Here is a 22,863-nt window from a genome sequence, read left to right as displayed (position 1 = left end):
CGCTATTTGAAGTAACCTAGTTCTTATTAAAGTTATAAAAACAAGAATAGGTATCAAAAAAGCAAACCGTACAGACACAGATACTGGTAATATTGAAACCATATTTATAAAAAAAAACCGGCCAAGTGCGAGTCGGGCTCGCGCACGAAGGGTTCCGTACCATTACGGAAAAAACAGCAAAAAAATCACGTTTGTTGTATGGGAGCCCCATTTAAATATTTATATTATTCTGTTGTTAGTATTTGTTGTTATAGCGGCAACAGAAATACATCATCTGTGAAAATTTCAACTGTCTAGCTATTACGGTTCATGAGATACATCCTGGTGACAGACAGGCGGACGGACAGACGGACAGACGGACAGACGGACAGACGGACAGACGGACAGCGGAGTCTTAGTAATATTAGGGTCCCGTTTTTACCCTTTGGGTACGGAACCCTAAAAAACACTCATCTAGGGCCAAAATCCAGAGAGGAAAATGTCGGGAACGTTTGTATGGAAAAATGACCGCTAATGTATCCTCTTAAATAGTTTGACTTTACTTGTCCGTACATGTATTGGCGTGAACGAGACGCACGATAATTAACTAAATGACATCATTCAGATATTATTCTGATGTTAGTATACGTTCGAATTTAGCCTGTCAGCCTCACACTATTTAAAAATTGAAAGATGTAGGAATAATAATCATGAACAGTACCTAAGGATATTCTTACTGGTGACTCCATTATAACTTCATTTTGTTCTTTGTGTCGAAAATACTTAATGACTTGCCAGAAGCCTGTGTCCCATCATTATCCTGAAACAACAAAACACAACATTTATTCCGCTATTAAGTAAAAAATACTTATATAATATATTACTTCTTGTCTTATGACACGGTATCCTTTCATGTCTAAGCGTTGCATAATAATGGAGTTTATACGGATACTAATCAATGACTTGCTTGACTTAAATATTATCTTGTGATACGGTATGTTTTTTTGAAATATCAGTAGACATAATTAAAGAACAATTACTAAGCTAAAATATTGTGTATAGAACTTTATTGTTTTTACAACATGCAACATGCATGCATGCATGCTAGGTATAGCGACGTAAAAACAGCGAATTAGGCCTGGTAGCCTCTTCATCTTAATCTTGATTTCGAGCCTAATATAAATATGCGAAACCCTCTCACGTGGTTGGGATCTCGTCGGGTGTGATCTCCATTCTAAAAATAATTTTCTCCGTTATCGTTAAAATAAATATTAAATCGGTAGATAGATTAGATAAAACACATGTTAATATAATTAATAATGTCACTCAAGTCTCATCGACACGATAAAATTGCTCCATTGAAATCTTATCTTCGATAAAAACAATCACGATTCTATTAAAACATGATTGATAAGTTCCGTGTTGCAACGCGCGTTTAATCGCCAACCGGCTGCAGTAGAGCTACAGTGCAGTTGCGTCGACAGGCGATTCCCATGACTTTATTGACACTTGGGCTCACTTGGCAGATTAGCGTGACGACATGCTTTTGTTGCTTGTTGCAGTTGTTGCCTATGTGGTTACAAGGGTTACATGTAAGCGATATTGCCACCTAAACTGGCAGTTAAATTCAGTAGAAGACAATTCGCTTGTAAAAAGTACAGTGTTTATACTATACTTCTGATACAATTTTTGATATTTATTAGAAAAAGCCTTTTATTGAAATATGTTCGTATATCATCAATCTGATTAATTTAGAAAATATGTAGTTATGATTAAAACATACAAAAAGCTCTAATAACAACTGAGAAGCCCTTAAGGATGACTCACGTTAGACCGGCCGTGACCGGGCCGGAGCTTCCGGCGCTTCGTTTTCTATGGAAAGCATCACGTGATCACCTGTCATGTCATAGAAAAGTAAGCGCCGGAAGCTCCGGCCCGGTCACGGCCCGGTCTAACGTGAGTCATCCTTTATACCGAAGTAAACAAGCAATATGCTTTATAAACTACTGTTATAACAGTATCACAGTTAATCAGTACAAAGTAGTTCGTAATCCTTTTTCATTAGCAGAGCAGAGATATTAAATGGAAAGTTTGTTCCACTTTCCCGATTGGATTGTTCAAGTTATTGTTGTCGAATTTTCTTTGTCATATCTCAGGTCATGAATCATGAGAGACATCAGTTAGTTCAATTTCATAGACATTTGATTACTTTATAATACCACACCGTAAAACCACATTTTGCTCTAGTTGTTAGATTATTTCTCCTTATTTGTCAAAACCATATTGAACGTAAAACACGGATCCGTTACCCTTATCAAACGGTTGCTATACAATGGTTGTTGTATAATTTCACCTAATAATATCGTTAATAAATATTGAAATGAATTGTACTTTCGCTACTGGATCCTCTATCACAAATCATCGCTTTTGTTATCTGTAAACATAATTATTGTAATAAATTAACGTTTTTTTTTTCTTAATGGTCATGCCTATAGGAAAGCTTAAAAGATAAAAGTAACGTCCGTTTTTGACCGAAAGAAAGAGGGTAAAGGGGCCCACTGACAGTCTGCCGGACGATATCGGCCTGTCAGAACAAAAAAATTACAGTTCCGAACAACTGACAGGCAGAAATTGTCCGGCCGACTGATAGTCAGTGGGCCCCTTTAGACTAATTAATTACAAATGTTTCCCGTCCTCGATTAATGTTTTAAACATTTGTTTACCCTAATTTCGTGTAGCAATTTTTTTCGTCAAAATACGAACTAGGCGAGCGACAGAACCAACAATCATATCAAATTCAGTTCACAACATCGCGCCTAATGTCAACTTTATGATTCAGCGTGACCTGCTTGGACCCAAATTACCATAATCTTACATTACCATCGTAACATTTGCGCCTTCGTGCGAAAGGTTAAGGGTCATTATCGCTTGGCTGCTAGTTGATGTGTACATGGCAGAGGGTCATTATCAAAGTTAGAGTTGCGAACAAAGCGTGCCTCACCTTTCGAAAGAAAAAAGTATTGTTTCATAAAACTCATTTATTTGCAATATTTTTCTTGGGACGAAAATAAATGAAAAATTGTAGTGCGATTTGGGGTAATCGAAGGATAACGTGTGCCTAGCCTAGTAGGCTACAGCTGGGGCAAACAAAAGGATATCCTTTAGATGTTAACCTAGAAACTTTGACATTTTTTTTCTTAACTTCTTAAATTAACCTAAAACAAAGTAATACTGCCGCTTTGCTTACAAGAGTATAGCTTCGAAACATCTACATACTTAGTCTAATCGATGAAGACACTTTGCATTAATCAAACTATTCGTTGGCTTTTATACGAGGACATAGAAGCAGAATCCATGTACCGTTCTAGACAAAATTAGGTTACCTAGAACCAGTTCTAGACGTAGGCAGTGCAGATAAGAGTTAAATAAGCGTAGTAGATTAAATTGAAAAGGCGAAAGCGATAGCTCAATCTTATTTAATGGTTATTTCTAGTTGTAATGTTAAAGATAAAACTGAAAGTTATTTTCTATAGTGAACGTGTTTAAAAATATTGTTTTACGCGTACGTTACTTTTTAATATATTTTTTAGGGTTCCGTACCCAAAGGGTAAAAACGGGACCCTATTACTAAGACTCCGCTGTCCGTCTGTCCGTCTGTCCTTCTGTCCGTCTGTCTGTCACCAGGCTGTATCTCATGAACCGTGATAGCTAGACAGTTGAAATTTTTACAGATGATGTATTTCTGTTGCCGCTATAACAACAAATACTAAAAAGTACGGAACTCTCGGTGCTCGAGTCCGACTCGCACTTAGCCGGTTTTTTTTTATTAAGGTAACTGAGGCATAAAATATGTTCCCTTCAATGATCTTGAGAATTGTTAACCATACAGCCACAAATCGCCGCATTAAGCCGCAATCTTTTTTTTTATCTTTTCCTCAAAAACGGATCTATATAGATGATGGAGAAATATATTTTTCACCACACGAACTCGGGAAGGCTTTTCCTGTAGTAGTACAAAACTGATAAGAAAGTTGCATTTTATCCACATGTGAGGTAAAGCTGTTGCAAATTTTGAGTTGCTCATGTTGGCTAATAGAATTGACTTTTGAATGATGATTTGTATGATAAATATTTAATAATAAGAGTTTCACTCGTTGGCAAAATTTGTTTAACCCTCGCAACGCTCAAGATTCTACTTTTCGATCCGACGTGCAGCACCAAAAACGGAGCAAATCACAGCATCGCCTCAAAAGTAGCATAACATTCACGGTCACACACCGCAGTAGTAGCAGTACAATTGCGTACGCGCAGAGGTCCCGGCCTCGTCTTCATTCCGCCCACGGTGTCCTACTTTGCACGTTACTCTTACTGACTACTTTACAGATACAAATCTGACTTCGATATATTTAAGGGCCATTTTATGTAAAGTTGTCAACATTACTTCTTTCATTTGAAAAAAAACGTATATTTTTTCTACACAGGTTCACGGGCTCTTCGAACTTACATAATAGGAGGAAAAGGTGTCTTGAAATTTTCGATACGCAGCGTTCATTTCACCAATTTTCAGACAATTCATCCCCTTATCTTATAGGTCTTAAAGAAAATTTTGGTTACGGCTAGTCCGACTGTGAGATTAGACGCTCCGCCATTGAAATCCACTTTGTCTGGATTGTCCAAAATTTTTATACCTATATGTTACCTACGACACAAATGGGCCTAAATCCAAGAATGAACGCAGCCTATTTATTCGCCTACTTATTAAAATAAACTATCATTTCACCGTCCACCGCGAAATAGGTCTTTATCGGATTTGGCTTGGCCAATTGGCTCGGCTTTACTTTATGATTTTCTTTTAATGTTAAATTCTAATGGCGTTATTTATTAAACACGTTACTGGCCTGAATTAGCTATGAATCGTTTTTAGGATTCCGTACCCAAAGGGTAAAAACGGGACCCTATTACTAAGACTCCGCTGTCCGTCTGTCCGTCTGGCCGTCTGTCCGTCTGTCCGTCTGTCTGTCTGTCACCAGGCTGTATCTCATGAACCGTGATAGCTAGACAGTTGAAATTTTCACAGATGATGTATTTCTGTTGCCGCTATAACAACAAATACTAAAAAGTACGGAACCCTCGGTGGGCGAGTCCGACTCGCACTTTATTTTATTTTTCATTTTATTTGTCATTTTGACTTATGTATTTGTAAGAAAGGGATAAAATATAATTTAACTAAATCAGGCCCGTAAAGTTTCATAAATACGGGGGTAAAACATTAACACCAGAATTACTACTCTCAAAAGATTGCATGTTACAATATTATTGACTGATTGTGTACAGCAAATGAAACATCAGCTTGACGTTGAAATGACCGTCGCCGTCGTGGGCCCATCGGTCACTGTTTGAATACTAAACCATCAGTCATGCGACCGATTCAAGAAAATCCCTTTGTTTGACTATTTTATGTGTCGACACATCGTATTATAATTATCGTATGTTTAGTTATACCTACTCGACAAAAATTGTAAGAGATCACATTAACTAATTACTTGTTTTATGGACTTTAAATAGTGTGGATAATATTTAGCACAAACAATTGAGAGTGCAAAAACACGTCATCAGGTTTTTGCTAGGTAAGTATAATACAGATGTAGTGCATAATTATTTTCTCTCGTATTTTCACGGAAACGTATGAACGTGTCTTGCTATTTCAGTCAGTCTCGGTACAAAAAGAACTGAGGTTGACTGAAGTAGCATGATAAATACGAACGTTTCCGAGAAAATACGAAGGAAAACAATTATGCAACATCTGTAGGTACATCCGTAACTTTTATTTTATGACCGCTATGAAACAATTTTATTTATCTGTAGGAAACAACCCCATTGCCTATACGCGGCCGAAGACGCTGGTTCAATCATTGCCTCGGGCACCGGAGGTCTTAGTAACTTTTTTTCGAGTAGATATAAACTGATCAATGACTATTCAATGACTATTCATTTATTATGTTTTTTTATATATATTTATATACATCTCATTAATATTTATATGTCACTCCCTAAGGTATTGGCAGAATAACAGCGTTGGAATTTGCCTCGCTTGCAAATTGCAACAATATGCTGAGACAGGGCCTCTTCCCTACTGCACACATTGCTGGACCCGTGTGTAATTTTTATGTTTTTTATGTGTAAATAATTTAATTTTTTGTTTTGTTTTTTTTTTCTGTTTTTGTTTTTGCTATTATTTTTATATTCCCTTTTTTAAACATCTTTTTTCTTTCATTGTATTGTCCTGTGTATGTGTGCTTTATGGAATAAATGTCTAAATGGAATGGAATAAATGTCTTTCTTCATATAACATGTGACAAATGTTTTGCTTTATACAACTAGTTCACCCATTAAGCTAAATATAGTCATCGAAAGTTAACCACTTAGATGCATTAATCGCGAAGAACGCATCCATCAATATTAAGATTAAAGATAAATATATATAGGTAATTGCTGAACACGTTCCTACCGACCACTTAGTAGTGAACTGGTTGACATTTAACGAAGACATTTTAAGTGAAGCGTCGCTCGTCGCAATACACATAATACTCGTACATTGCTGTTTCAACTTGTGATACGAATTAGAACTTTAGTACAAACCAACCAATACATATATGAGGAGAAGGAAGATAGTAGGTAATATTTTTATGATGGTGTTGTTATGTTAAAGGTAGGTACCTCAGTAGGTACTGAGGTAAAATCGTGACAGTGCTCTTGTGTTCCCTTTAGTGCAGTCGTAGGGATGTGAAATATCATCAGTCACGGTTTTACTCTTAAAAATTCACCAGTTTTAAATAGGTAAAGATAAGATAGGTAAGTAAAGCTTCCTATGTTTTGTAGTTGTGTGGAGAACTAAAAGGGAAATAGTTATTTGTTTAAGAAGGGGGCAAAGTTGTTGTTTAACCTCTCGTGCTAATATTGATACCCGAGCAAGCAAAAGATCCCAAAATTGAACCACGAGCGTAGCGAGTGGTTCGAAAAATGGAATCTGGAGCGTTGCGAGGGTTTCAAAGCACGAGGGTTAAACAAATTTAGCCACCGAGTGAAACACAAAATTTTTCACCACACCAACACAAGGAAAATACTTACTGTGAAATATCAAACAAAATCAAAGCAAATCGATTCAAAATTAATGTTAATTAATATTTATCAGTCAAAATTATCATTTAAAAGTCAATCTTACCAGCAAACATAAGAAAACAACTCAAAATTTGTTTTTCACAAAACAAGTGCCTAAATAACAATACAGAGAACTATGTAGTGCAATTTTTCCGAACTCTGGCTGAAAACAAGCCATTTCTGGCTTAGCAGTTAAGAAACATGAAACTCTGCGATTTATTTAATGTTTAGAACTTTAATAAATAAAAAATAAAATAAAAAAAGAGAGAGAATACAATTCATATATACCTACAAAGGCGAACTTATCCCTATAAGGAATTTCTTCCAGTTAAGCGTCAAGGTGGCTTGAACTCAGCGGCGGCTGGTGATTCTATATTATGGGTGTTCACTATCACAGTAAAAAACTACACATTCAATTAACCGACACAAAATACGGTCATTGAACTCTCTTATAGAATTTCGCTATTACGAATATCTTGACGACCGATAGACGCTAACTGCAGTTCATTTTACAAATGGATTCTAGGTTGTGAATGTTGTTTTAAAATTTTATGGAAATATGTGCTAAATTGTTAACACATCGGTTTCGGTCCAAGCAAACTCACCGCACAGCCGTCGCCCGGCCCGCCCGCGCCCGCTCCAAACAAGACATATGTACTTAGGTAGGTAACACGATAAACTAAAACACCTAGTTACTTTTATCACAGCGACATAACACAACCACGGTGTTTTTGCATATTGATCTTATTTAATGACATATAAGTTTTTGTTTTTGACGAACATTGTTACGAAAGTTCAAGGTTTTCCTTTTATATTGAACTCGAGTCGATTTTGTAAACTTTTTTCACATTCTCCCGTTAAATTCATTCATTTTAAATACCTCACAACAAACAAATTATGTGCACTTACTGCTTAAACTCTTGGTTAATTATTTATAATAAAAAAATGCCAAAATTCCATTCACGCGCGTACTTTAAAATTGACTACTAACTAAGGTCTGTTTACAAACAAGTGACAATATGGCGCGCACAATGCGCGCGCATTCGACGAGAGGGCGCAAGGTCAAACGGGCTACGGAGCGCCGCTCCAATTTTACCTCTTTCTTCATAGAAAATCTTCTGTTTCACGTGCGGAACTGTAGCGAAACTTCTCTTTCGCTCTCATTGAATTTCCTATTGATTTTATGTACTAAATCTTTTTCATAGGAGCGCAATCCAAAGCGCTCCGCTTCCCGCGTTACCTATGATTCCTATGAAATTATAGGAGTAGGCCGAGTAGTATAGGCCGTCTATAAACTTATAATGAATAAAGGTAATTATTTAATTGGTATTTTACTTTTGTACGATAGATCTTAAAGAGTAATATATTAATTAGGCACTATAATTTCATTATGATTATTTATGGGAGTGCACTGCACAAGCGCTCCTTAGAGGAAGCCGCGCCTGCTTGAACTCACTACTTGACTATTTTGTACACTTTAAAGGATTAATTAAATTCCCTGTTTGTTAGTTTTAAATCGCAACGTTATGTCAATAAAAATCAAACGAAAGATTGAAGACTTACTTTAAAATAGTTAGAGTTACCTTAAAAAGTAATAATATACCCATACTGCAGCATTTGTACTGTCTAAAATCCTATTCCCTACGCAACATTTACAATACCAGAAGAATTACTTTTAAAAGCCTTATTTAGATTTAAGGAATACTTCTAAACTAAACGTTAATGTTTGACGAAATTAGGTCTACTATCAAACTGTAACAGATGTGGAAATAAGCTAAATTGAGGTAGATACGACACGACGCGGCACGTCGCGCTACTAGAATCTTAACGAGCGACTCTACCATTGCTCACTACATTTGTACAGTCAAAGACTAAAGCTTTATAAAAAATATTTTTCATTAGCATGTTTTGTATGACAGCGTAAGATTGTGCACCCGTTATTTTACAATCTAAGAACGTAGGTTAGGTTATAACTTAGGATTGGTACCTGACGCCTGTTTCACCAACTTGACAATTAACACCTGACACTGACAATCTCCTGTACATTCCTGGGTCGATAATTAACGAAATACCTACCGTCAATTTTTACTTGTTGGACCAGCAATTTACGGCGAAATGTCAATGTCAGACGACAATTGTTAGTGTCGTGATACAGGGGTATGGTCCAGGCCCCTATTGCACCTCGGTGACAGGTGCAACAATTGTCGACATCACTGTTGCTGACGTCACAGGCCTCCATGGGCTACGGTTACCGCTTACCATCGGGCGGGCCGTATTCCTGTTTGCCACCATCATTGTATTATTTAAAAAAAACTTTATTATATCTGCAAAAAACAGGTAATTTTATGACGATGATGATGACGATATAATGGAGTTTTTTTTTTAATTAAAACGTTAGTGGCAAACAAGCACACCGCCCGTCCGATGGTTAGCGGTTACCGTAGCCTTTGGAGGCCTGTGACATCAGTAACAATAATGTAGACAATTGTCGCACCTGTCACCGTGGTGAAATAGGGGCCTGGTCTGATACTGATACTTGGGGTATTATTATTATTGTTGGGGTATTGTGGGCCTGTGAGTGTCACGTCGACCAAGCAGTGATCTATTGTGACGGCCCTTTAAAGTTCGTTACTAATGCCCGTTGAGTCCAGAAAATTCCAGATTCTTTGGGCCGTAATGTTCTGTACCTCATAGGGTTGCAGTATGTGCCGCCCTAAGTGGATACTTCTTTTTGACATTAGTGGTCCACAGGAACAGAGAATGTGCATTGCAGTCTCCTCTGACTCCTGGCAGAACCTGCATGTCGCATCCTGTTTCTTCCCAATTCGGAACATGTGTTTGTTCAACTGACAGTGTCCAGTCAATATTCTAGTCACTGCGCAGGTTTTATATCTTTTGAGCCTTAGAAGCTCCTTAGCAGTTTTGCCGTTGAACCCTTTGATTAGAGCTTTCGAGTGTTCTTGTCCTTTGACGAACTTCCACCAATCGATTGCTCTCGTTTTTTCTATGTTGCTGAGCAGAGAGTATGCATCCCGTTTTGTGATTCCACAGAACGGTTCTGGGCCGACCAGGGGTGTGTCTGCGCCCTTTCTAGCAAGTTCGTCCGCTTCTTCGTTTCCGTTAATGTCGGAGTGCCCTGGTACCCATCTAAGTATGACTTTGTTGGAGTTAGCCAGTGCATTTAGGTTTGTTGTACAGTTCTGGACTAGTTTTAAGTTTGACTCGAGGGAATCTAGTGCCAGCAGAGCAGCCTGGCTGTCTAAGTTGATGTAAATATGTTGGTGTCTTAGGTTTCTATCCAGGTTAATCTCCGCACATTTGTTGATGGCGAAGACTTCTGCCTGGAAGATTGATGCCTGTGTGCCCATGCTGACGCTAGCTCTAAGCTTAGGTCTCTCACCATAGATCCCACATCCTACATCATTGCCTTTCTTGGAACCATCCGTGTACCAAATATGGCTTCCCTCTTCGACGTATATTTGGTCGTTGGTCCATTTGTCTCTAGGAGGGATTTCTACTGTGTACAGTTTGGTAAAATGACATTCGGTGTGCGTGTCATCAGTGGGCATGCTGGGTTCTATTTGCAAAAACCCAGGCCTTTAGTTTGGTTAATGCTTGAGAGCGCTATTTTGGCCTGTTTAGCGTGCATATTCTGTAGACGCACTGCTTGGCCTCCTTTTGCACGTGCAGGTGGAGTGGTATGATGTCCAGCAGTGCGTCTAGGGCCGCTCCCGGTGTCGAGGAGAAGGCGCCTGTTGCGGTTAAACAAGCCGTGCGTTGCAGGCTGTTTAGAGTATCTATCGCCGTCTTTTGGCTGGTTTTGTTACACCAGACTGCGGAGGCATAGGTGATAATGGGCCTCACTACCGCTGTGTACAACCACATAGCAATTTGGGGTCTTATGCCCCATCTTGCTCCTGCCATTCGACAGCATGACCACATGGCCATTTTTGCTTTTTGTATAATATTTCTCAAGTGAGGGTTCCAAGTTAACTTTTGGTCGAAAGTGACCCCTAGATACTTGACCTCTTCTGAGAACGGTATTATTTGTCCATTAAGTCTTGGTTGTGTAAGCTTTTCCAGCTTTCGTTTCCTTGTGAATGGTACTATTACAGTCTTGCTCGGATTAATGGACAAGTCATTTTCTCTACACCATTTGAATATAGTGTTTAGAGCTCCTTGCATTAGGTTGGAGTAACTCCAGCTAGCAGATCCTGCAGCAAGGACTAGGAAGGGGCGACAACAAGGCGGCGATGGGGCTGGGGATGGGGATGAGGCGATGTTAATACAAAATAGCACTGTAAGCTCGCATGGCTCTGCTGATTCTACCTAAGCGGCAGCAAGTCGGTGGAGTTTGTGTGGTCTATTAAAAATTCAAATTTCTATGAAAATATGATGTCCACATTGGCACTTCTACATTTTGTTCTGTGAAATTTGGTGCAGAGTTAACTTAGTCGGAACAGTTGTGCGCGCGAGTGTATTTCGATGTAATTCGTGGTGTTATGCACGGCGGCGGCGCACGCGCAGTTTGTACACATGCCCTTATACCGAGGCTGATGCAACGCCTTTGCTAACCTTACTTTAAGATCCGGAATAGGTTATTGTTATAGCAGTGTGTTTCAGTTTCTGTGTATTGTATATACTGCACAGTTGAGATTAATGAATGAGTGAATGTGATCTAAGTGCACAATATTTTAGCTAAATTAATGCCTTAAATAAACTTAGTCAATCTTGAGGTTGCTATCGGTACGAAAAACCATTATTTTATTACATGACCCTTGTTGTTGCCGATACCTATGTACATAATATCTTGACATACACTTTAAAATACCTGTGTAAATTTTGTATCAGTGGGTGGTGATAGGGAAATTTGTGTAAAGCTGTGGTTTTAGTGGTTTTTTTTTAAACAAAAGTATTAAAACACAATTACAATAATAGTGTTTCGTCAAACTGCTTGACAGTTTGTTGGCGAAATACAGCACCCTTGACTTACAAATACTATATCTTATATCTATTACATTAAGGTCTAATTTATATTTTCAATGTTTAATTTTTACACTTTGTAATTTTAACAACCTATTTTCTTCGAGAAAGGAATAGTGAAATATAAAACGTAGAATTCGGAAACAATACTTTCCTTACATTATTACTTCAATCCCAATATATTAACAACTTCCCTTTTAAGATCAAAAGTATAGCAGCAGTAATAGCAGACGCCTTTGTATGAAAAAGTGGCCACAGAAAAAATACATAAAAAAACCCCTTTTATGACCGTATTATGGTAAAGATGAGCATCATAACCAATGTCATCAACCGAAAAAAAAAAACAAATGACTTCAGTTATTTGACGTTTGTCCCGTAGCAGAACATTCGCAATTTCACAGTCATGGATACATGCTTCGACAACGGTATAGTGGTAAACGTACAAACAGGGACCAGTGAGAAATAGACCGTTAATTAGAGTAATATTTATTTGTAAGTAGTGTGGTTGGAGCTGATGCTCCACGAGCCTCTTTTGTGCCTAATGTGTAAGGTAACTAAGAATCGAATCGAGACGTTACTGAGGGCCTATCGCGAACCACGTTCGACGTGTTGCCTCCCTGTCACACTTACATACGAATTTACAAGTGCGACAGAAAGGCAACACGTCGAACGTGGTTCGCGGTAGGCCCTCTGGACATAACTATATAGTCAGTTTCAAACAATTTTCAAAAATTCAAATAGAACGTTCCTACCAAAATTGAATTTTTGGCATTATGGGTTATTTGGTAGAGTCCAAGAAAAGTGCGGAGATTTTGACAGCACACGCAGTGCAGGTATTATTTTAGGTTTTTTTTTTATTATTATTTTTAACGAGAAACTTCTATGAAATTATGACGTATAAAAAACACTGGCACTGCGTGTGCTGTTAAAATATCTGCAGATTTTTCTTGGTCTAACTCTACTTCTAATTACATTACCTAACACCATCAATATCTACTGCCGGCTCTACAAAAATGTCTCCTTAAATAAGGTTCGGATTAAATGCTCAAATACCTAATAAGTTTTGATGCTCAATACCCATTATACCCAAATTACCCAACTCATGTGTGGGTTTCTATTTCTACGCATCCGTAATCCACGATGTTGTAATGTTGTATGGAAACTACAAGTCTATGTTATTTACTCGTCTCTGGTATAAATAACCCATTTCATTCTCAGTGGCATTGCAGTGCATCGCCATGGTCAGAGAGTGAATTAAAAAGTTTCCCGCTGGGCCGAACGAAATTGGCTGAAATTCTGATGTTTTTGCGGATGGCAACATTGCAGGTACGGTTGCGTTTTCGTTAACAACTTTCAACATTCATGACCATTTTTTTTTCTTTTTGGAGCTATAATAAGACTATAATCATTAATGAGGCACATAATGACTGCGGAAAGACCTTTATTTTGAGTATTTTAATATTTTTTTACGCATATGTCTTTTTATTATTTTGTTTAATTCTGCAGTTATTCGAGGGACTGAGTTTATGCGCATACCGAATAAACTACCTTTTTACCACACATTTCATAACATAGAGAATGTAAATAGTCTAAAATTCGGCTATTCAAAAAGGCCTATACGCGTTTTATGCCTAAACGTACATACGACCTTTTGGGTTGTCAGATGCGGTCCAGTTCCTCCAAACTACTTATAATGATATCATTTTCACTTTCAATGGCCAAAAGATGCTCAAACATCTAGCGAAAGTGAAGGCTATCGAAGGGAGTTGCATTATAATTGAATTCGTCTAATGTGGTGGACTATTTTAATTAGCGTAGTAAATGTTTATGTATATATCCATTGTTACTCGTAGATAACCAAGTTTGAAAACTGGTTTTTTATAAGAAAAAATAATTCTTCCTTTAAGAAAGGAAAGAAAATAAAGTCCCGCTTGATAAGTTGGCTAAGAAGTATAAACTCTTCCGCATAGAAAACCAAATAAAATAACTGTTTTCTACGAGGAAAATGAAAATCCCATTTCATAACCGGGTTAGCTAGGAAGAATTGTTTTTCCTTATATAAAACTAGTTATCAAACTTGGTTATCTATATGGAACAAGGGTCAAGTTTGATAACTGGTTTTGTATAAGGAAAAATAATTATTCCTAGCTAACCCTGTTATGAAAAGCGATTTTCATTTTCCTCGTAGAAAACCGTTATTTTATTTGGTTTTCTACGAGGAAATACCTTTCTTCATAGCTAACCCGGTTATGAAATAGAATTTTGTTTTCCTCGTAGAAAACTGTTATTTTATTTGGTTTTCTATGCGGAACAGTTTATTCTTCATAGTCAACTTGGTTATCAAACATGACTTTATTTTTTTTTTAGAAAACTACTAAAAGTTAATCACTTTAGCACCTGTTCATAAAACATCACTACACTAAAAAACGTAATGTATTAAAGAAAGGAGTTGTAATAAAATTAATTTAATTAACGATATTATATAGGTAATTGATGCAATAAAGAAATTTTATTTATTAACGCAGTTTTCTACAAAGAAAATAAAGTCCCGTTTGATAACCAAGTTGGCTTAGAAAAATTAAACTCTTTTGCATAGAAAACCAAATAAAATAACAGTTTTCTACGAGGAAAACAAAATCCCATTTCATAACCGGGTTAGCTAGGAAGAATTGTTTTTCTTATATAAAACCAGTTATCAAACTTGGTTATCTAGGGGGAACAAGGGGATTTAATACTTTCATTATTTTATTATCATTGGATAAAGCGGAAACCCAGTGTTTACGAGCGATGTAGGCACGAACGGCCCATACTAATGAGTTTCTCAGAATTTACGTATTAAAAATCAGCTTTCTGGTGAAGGAAAATATTGTGAAGATACTGGACTCATGGACTGCTCCTATAACTAGGCTTTTAGGTTCCCCTCTGGGTTGGAAGGTTAGATACTAGTTTATTTCCCGATAACTTGTTTCGTCCGGAAACTGGACAAACATTATTTTCTTTTTACATGACTAGAAATGTGACGTTCGAATGTTGTGCTGTTTATTGATAGTTGAGAGCTGAGTCGGGCTAATCTAGCGGATATTTGCCAGAAACCCGATTCCTGCAAGATAAAGATATTATCAAATGAGATTGCACCAAGTTCCCATAAGTCATGGAACTCTGTAGGTACTCTGTAGCCAGCGAGTTGTTATAGTTTGTGTGTCTTCCAAAGTTTGCTTACTTCACGTCTGGATCTAGTACGGATATCATCTTATCAATTTTCTTTTTTCCTCAGATTTTGATAAAATTTGGTGGATAGATAAAATTTCCTATTCTGTACAATAAAAGCGCAATTTCACCGTATTTTGTACAAGATCTTCGTGTGAGTCACCAAAACGTATAGTATTTTCGTATTATTATTTTACTGCAAGCCTATCGTGTTCCACTGGTGGGCAAAGGCCTCCCCCTCTTCTTCCAGTCTTCCCGGTTTTGAGCTACATCTGGCCAGTCTCTCAAAAAGGAGTCCAAGTTATCCCGCCATCGCCGACGAGGTCTGCCGGATCCCCCGGGGCACCCACTCCGTGGCGTCCATGGTTATCTGGGCCAAACAAGTCATTCGGCATACGGCAGACATGACCAGCCCAGTCCCACATTAACTTGGCCGCTTTACGAGCTACATCTATTATTTAAGTTTTAGAGCGCAGTGTGGTGTTCCGGATGCGATCCCTTAGTTTCACACCTAATATGCTGCGCTCCATAGCTCTCGGACTTCTGCGGGCGCAGCACGGTTCCATTTTTATCGCCTGTCACTATGCCCGTCACTTTAGCACTTACATACTTGTTATAACGTGACAGGCATGGTGACAAGCGATAAAAATGCGACCGGGCTGCGCCCGCTGATTCTGATTTTCGTATATCAACGGAAAATTACATACATTTTATTATTCCCAAATCACGATTTCGTATACATTACAGGAAATGAGCTCTTCAAACTTACTAAAAAAACTTTACTGGCGAAAAAAACACGACCACCTAAAAAATGCCCATTTGTCTACGTGACAGCGTGATAATGACAGTATCCGTCTCTTTCAATCACGTGGTATTAAGTGACATTTATTTTGTCACGTGGATAAAGCCATATAAAATACGTGTACCTACAGATTATAGGATGACTCACGTTAGACCGGGCCGTGACCGGGCCGGAGCTTCCGGCGCTTCGTTTTCTATGAAAAGCATCACGTGATCACCTGTCATGTCATAGAAAAGTAAGCGCCGGAAGCTCCGGCCCGGTCACGGCCCGGTCTAACGTGAGTCATCCTTATTTCGTTACAAACAACACGCAATAACATCAAGGAATCTATCTTTCTCAACATTCCGATTTCCACTAAGCATTCCATTACAAATATCCCGCTAAATACCTCAACGTATGATCACGACGTAAGGCAGGCTTCACGTTGGATGCGAATCCGCTCACCGAAGTGCAAGCGGGACTGCTGTAGACTGTAGAGCAAAGTCACATAGAGTCGTAGCAAGTACTCAGTATTATTATTATTATTATTCAGAGCCCACTGTGTTCCACTGCTGGGCAAAGGCCTCCCCCCTCTTTTTCCACTCGTCTCTGTTTAATGCTATATCTGGCTAGCCTGTCAAGAAGGAGTCCAAGTTATCCCGCGATCGCCGACGAGGTCTGCCGGATCCCCGGTTAGACTCGTGGGGCTCCCACTCCGTGGTTAACTCAGCATAGCATTTGAATTTCGATTTTTTATAAAAAAATATGACGTTTAATAATGACACTTCCTCACTGTCCTATTCAAATCGTTGCAAAGTTAGCTTAGACAGACTCTGGTCTATCTTATTAGTCTGTGGCGCTGGCGCAGTCTCGATCACACACCGGCCAATTCCAAGTTACATTTTGATGTCATAATAATATTAATATCTAAATGATGTCTTAAATTTCGCTCGTACTTGTTCGTAAGTAACATGTATTGGCGGGAGCGAGAGGCACGGGCGAATGATAAAAAAAGTACATCATTCTGACATCAAAATGTAAGTTCGTTGTAAGTTGGCCTCCGGAGCGGTATTCGTGCGTCAGTGTTAGAGATGTGCAAGATGCAGAAATTCTGCATCTTGCACATGAAATCTCAGGAAAATCTCAAAGGAAATAAAAGAAACTCATTTTGGAAATGGAAACTTCGATCTCCATCCAAAAATAAGAGAAGTTTCTGAAATTTAACCGTGTAAAAATTTCTCATTCTTGGAAATGTTTCCGACGGGACATGATCAGTGTGATAAGCACGTAATTAGTGGGAATATAATCGCAACGTCCGTCAGATGGCCGGGGGCGGATAGCTCTCGCGTTACAGTTACACCAGACTTAATACATACATTCGCTTCAATCAATGCTTTTACATTGTAAGTTATTTTATCAGAGCTATAAATACCGGTTAATCCGATGACTGTTGTGAAAATAATGAATATTTTCATATACGATCTTGCTTTTGAAACTGCTATGAAAGTGTCTTAGAACCAAGACTTTGAAACAATACAGTTCAATTTTGAAATTATATTTAAGACCCCCACTAATGCTGGGGCACGAGCCCCGCTGCGTAGAATTTGTAATAATTACAATAAACGCCTAGTCTCGGTTGACATATTTGATAATACGCGATCTAACTTCAAGAGCAAAGTCAGCTTGGTCCTATAATTTTAATTACCCATATTGTAGCTTTATTTCTTGTGTACTATTTATTTACTGTAATTTGTGTAATAATTATTTTTGTGTTTATGTAAGTTTAGCTGCTTAAGTTGTGTTACGAGTAATTATCGTTATTGTTTAGTTTTAGTTGTGTAGTTTTAGTTTTAGTAGGGATATCTGTTTAAGTTCCGATTACAACGCTGTCTTAAAATTAATGCCTGAACTCCTAGTGGGAATTGTGTTAGGATGCATGCTAAACCTATCATTTTATAATCTTATTTGTGTATTGTCACTGGCCTGTATCTGTTTTTTTCTCCAATAAAGAAAATAAAATAAAAATAAATAAAATAAAACATCGTTTTTATAAGTATCTTTCTTTAGTTGCCATAATAATAGAGCCTTTTATTCCTTAAGTATACAATTCATTTTACTTATATATATATATATATTTTTTTAAGGACCCCTTCTGGGTATATGGACAAAGTTGGATGAAGAAAGCACAAAACAGAACACATTGGAAAAAGTTGGAGGAGGCCTATACCCAGAAGGGGTCCTTAGTTGCCATACTAATCTAAAATTATCATTAGTTTGTAGTATCTTTATTTTGTCGTAGACCCTTAAAGAAGACCTTGTTATGTTTATACAGAGTATTTTTGGAATATTTTAGATTTACTCAAAAGGAAAATTGCTAATTCAACTAGGTTAAGTAGTTAAAAAACCTAATTCACTAAATAAAATCGATACATATATATCTCAAAGAACACAAAAGCATAACATAAATATAACCACGACATAATTCTACGAGACCGGCGTGACGATCTGTTCCAAATATTATCGCTACTTTTATGTACACAAACAAGGGAAAGTAATATTAAATCTCAATAAAGTGTAACTTTCCGCGGTTTGCCCGTACTGCAGGCGTATGATGGATAGCATCATCCACGTGATGAAATAAACGTCACTTTTAACACCGCGCGATTGAAAGAGACGCTGTCACTTTCATGCCGTCACGTACAAGCGAGACCATAATATCGGTGACAATGTGAAGAAAGGGCGAAACGATCTAATATAGCCATTAGATGCGTTTCTAAAATAGTTTACCTATCTCGAAATGCTAACCTCTTTATTGATTCTTCTGAGAAAATATTTATTTCCTGCCATGTATTTCCAATCGCGTTCTTAAACTACAGTATAATAACGTGATTTCAAGATCAGTATCTGAATTAAAGGGCTTTGATGGAGACAACCACAATAATTATCATTGTCCGGTCGCGTCACTTAAATGTCACACGACGTAAAATGGCTAATGTCAGGTGGGGTAAGAGAAACAGCGGGGTAAGAGAAACACTTTTACAGAATCCTCATACTGTTTCTCTTGTCCCAAACTAAATTAACTATGTTTCTCTCAAGTGGGGACCTGACCTTACTGATTTACAACATGGAAATCCAGACAACCTATACCTATTAAGTAAAATTTTCTAACAGTAAACTAAAAAAGGACATTAATTTAATCATTGGATTTCGTACCTATATTCGTTTAAATAGAGCCTATCCAAAACTAAGTTGTAAGCTAGTTAAGTAAAAGAAGATAGAAATTGAGAGTTGTAGGTACGGTAATGACCACAAAATATATCCGCCGGAACTAACAATAACAATGCAAAGAATTTTCAGCCACAACTAAAATTCGGTGGCGTCACGATTTATGTGCAGGTTTCTAGTCATTTGGAATGTCTATTGTAGAAACAGAGCTGTGTCTAATACAATACAATAGAAAAATATCTATTTTTGGAGATATTAATGATGAGGGATGGCGCTTAGAGATGGCCCGTAAGGTTTCATAAATCGCGTAATAAGCACACAATTATACGACTACTTCGAGTAGGTATATTTATCCCTCACTCTTATTTTATAGCGAATCATGTTCACAAATTTTCATGTACTTACTGTTATGAATTTAAAGTGCTACCACTGCTGCTACCTCATAGATACCAAATACAAACGTAATAGTGGAGCGAAGTCACGGGCATTCAATTGAATATGTACCCACAATACGAGTACCCATTGAATATACCCACAAAAAATATTTATTATAAGAGTACGAGTATATCATTCTAATTGTTCTGTTTGGCTTTAGTTTTATTATCTAAACATCTAAGGGTTAAAGCCAATATCATAACAAAACATTGATTTAGTTATGATTGTAAGAAAACAATAATAAGTGGAGCGAAGTCACGGGCACTGAATTGGATGACCCGCTTGCGCAAGCGTCTACAATCGTCACTTCCTTATTAGTCTATTCCTTGCCGTGCTTTCCCCTGTGAGAACACTCGAACCTTGTACTCTTGCTTTTGTACAGAATAGATGACAGATAGATACTAAAAGAGGTTGGTATAGTCTAACAAAAATGGTGCCCCCGAGGTTGACAACTGAACTACGAGTAGATGGCGCTATACAGTGGCATGGTTTGTAGTACAGTAGAGCCTTGGTAATCCGAGCCCTCAATTATCCGGTGATCCCTGTAATCGGGACGCAATCAACGCGGGGCACTGCCTTTGTCGTAACGAAAGTTCGAAATTTCTTCTCTGACTAATAGTGCCTTCCAAATGAAGTGCGAAAACGTAAAGCAGAAGAGTAGAGGTATATTTCACTAATATTTTATTTCCTAAGTATAATCAAAATAAAAAGTTAATACACATTATTGCTTACAAGTGATGTTCATAACATGAAAAAAATGCCTGTTCGGAATTCGGATTAGCGAGGCCCTACTCATAACTAAAACACGTAACGTAACGTGGATTGTCAAACGTTAACTTCTCATAACTAAAATTACCGGTATTGACGGAGCCGTACAGCGCTAACTATATTTGCTATCAAATTCGAAGCACGGCACGACTTAATAACTATTAGGTCCTTACCTATGAAATTGGCGTTTTGTATGGAGAATTTTATGAAAACTGATTTTCGTACATTGAATTTTGCGGATTATTCAGCAATGTTAAACTCAAACCAAACAAAATTTTGTTAGGAATATTTACACATATCTTAATTATTTAAAAATTGTTAACATCATAATTGAATTGAATACGTAATTGAAACACTAGAACCGGCAGCACATGAAAAGGGTGGTTTCAAGCTTTAATTTGAAACACTAAATAAAAAATAAAAACCGGTCAAGTGCGAGTCGGACTCGCGCACTAAGGGTTCCGTACCATTATGCAAAAAACGGCAAAAAAATCGCGTTTGTTGTATGGCAGCCCCACTTTAATATTATTTTTATTCTGTTTTTAGTATTTGTTGTTATAGCGGCGACAGAAATACATCATCTGTGAAAATTTCAACTGTCTAACTATCACGGTTCATGAGATATAGCCTGGTAACAGACAGACAGACGGACAGACGGACGGACAGACGGACAGCGAAGTCTTAGTAATAGGGTCCCGTTTTTACCCTTTGGGTACGGAACCCTAAAAACCTATTATTTGTATTGAAAACCTTTGTTACATAGTCTACTATTAAAATTAAAAACTAATTTGGAAATTGCAATTGAAATTAATAAATTACATACAAAATAATATCTGTGAAAGAAACGCCAACTTCATAGGTATAAGGACCTAATATTAACAATTTAATACAAATAAAACACACCACACAATTTCATTCAAAAAATAATAATAAAATATAAATAAATGAACAGAAATTGACCAGGTCCTACAGAATAAAATATCTAGAGGTATTTTTACTGAAGTTTCGGTAGTACTTAGAGTTAAACGTCAAACTTTTATGAAATTATGACGTATAAATAACACTTGCATTGCGTATGCTATCAAAATCGTTGCAGACTTTTCTAACTATAGTCCTGTCAAACATACCTGCACCTTTTCTAATAGCAGAGCTATGTGCGTTTGTTAGTTTTGGACTGTGTCATTGTTGGCCAATTCTCACTTCCCACTACATCTATATTAGGAAGGTGTAACAAGTTAGGATTTCACTGTCTATGCGACAACAGTGTATGTTGACAAGTTGAACTAACGTGAACAAATATGGTTCCAAATACCTATGATGCAAAGTTATAGTATTGTTGTAGGATGAACGCTATAACGTAATGTTCACTGGCCAAAACTTTTTTTTAACAAAACAGCTAAAAAATACGCACTAATGAATCGGCAGTCGGTCGGTGCCACAATAACCTAGAGACGGACCATGACCAAGCTAACTCTTCATGGCATTTGCAAAGAAAAAATGTGGCAATGTCAACATCAATATTATGCCAAATATCTATGAAATTTATGACGTTTATGAATACACTCCCTCATTTTGTTCTGTTCAGTTAGCTTAGACGGACTCCAAGATTTGTTTTGGCAGCAACCGTAGTTGTAATTGTGAAGTCACAAGTCGTCAAAAATAATACCATCGTTATCGCCATGTGCGTGTCATTAATTTAAATACCTATCATACGTCTGTTACATAACAAACCTTAACCAAACCATTTACGTTTTTCTCACAACTTCCCGCCAGCCATGCAACAACTTTGCGCAATCCAAGCTAAAACCGTCGATACGATTATTAAAACTTAGGAGCGCCTACGATTGGCCATTTACGCGCTGTGATTGATAGATTCGTTTTGAGAATTAAGATCAACGGCCGAGCGAGCTCATCTTTTGACCTGCTTAAAGGTTCAATTGTTACGTTACAAATTAGGCCGTCAAGATAAATAATATTAAGTACTAACGAGTCCTACCACTTAACAGAGAAGATTAGTGTGAGATAATTTCTCGCGGTGGTTTTATCCTGGCCAGATGGTAGAGTTGATCTTTCTATGATGTGGCAATAATTTCATGAAATGATCGATTGGCCACATCATGAAGTTATCAATTCATGACCTGGCCACGAAACTTGAGTACTACTTTAACTTGTCACGAACCATACCGTTAGGATCGATCCAGTAATCATTTCCTAAACGATATACCGTCATCTATTAATCTGGTAGCGGGCAGCATGAACCGCATTGACAACTGTGTACCTATTAGAGGCGCTTCAGCATTTTTCCCTTCCATTTTTCTGTTCCGTTT

General features: G+C 37.5%; 1 protein-coding gene across 1 annotated transcript in view; it reads right to left on the bottom strand.

Annotated features, from left to right (window-relative positions):
• Positions 1 to 22,863, bottom strand: part of LOC134748978 (mucin-2) — a 91,121-nt gene that overhangs the window by 19,805 nt on the left and 48,453 nt on the right. Inside the window, exon 3 of the mRNA XM_063683846.1 lies at positions 701 to 799. Within this exon, the coding sequence (XP_063539916.1) occupies positions 701 to 728 (28 nt within the window). The 5' untranslated portion in view covers positions 729 to 799. The remainder of the gene's footprint in view (positions 1 to 700; positions 800 to 22,863) is intronic.

The sequence above is a fragment of the Cydia strobilella genome, chromosome 17, assembly GCF_947568885.1.
Source record: "Cydia strobilella chromosome 17, ilCydStro3.1, whole genome shotgun sequence".
Taxonomy (NCBI): Eukaryota; Metazoa; Arthropoda; class Insecta; order Lepidoptera; family Tortricidae; genus Cydia; species Cydia strobilella.
Note: the sequence above shows the minus strand (reverse complement) of the source record. Positions and strands in the feature narration are given on the sequence as shown.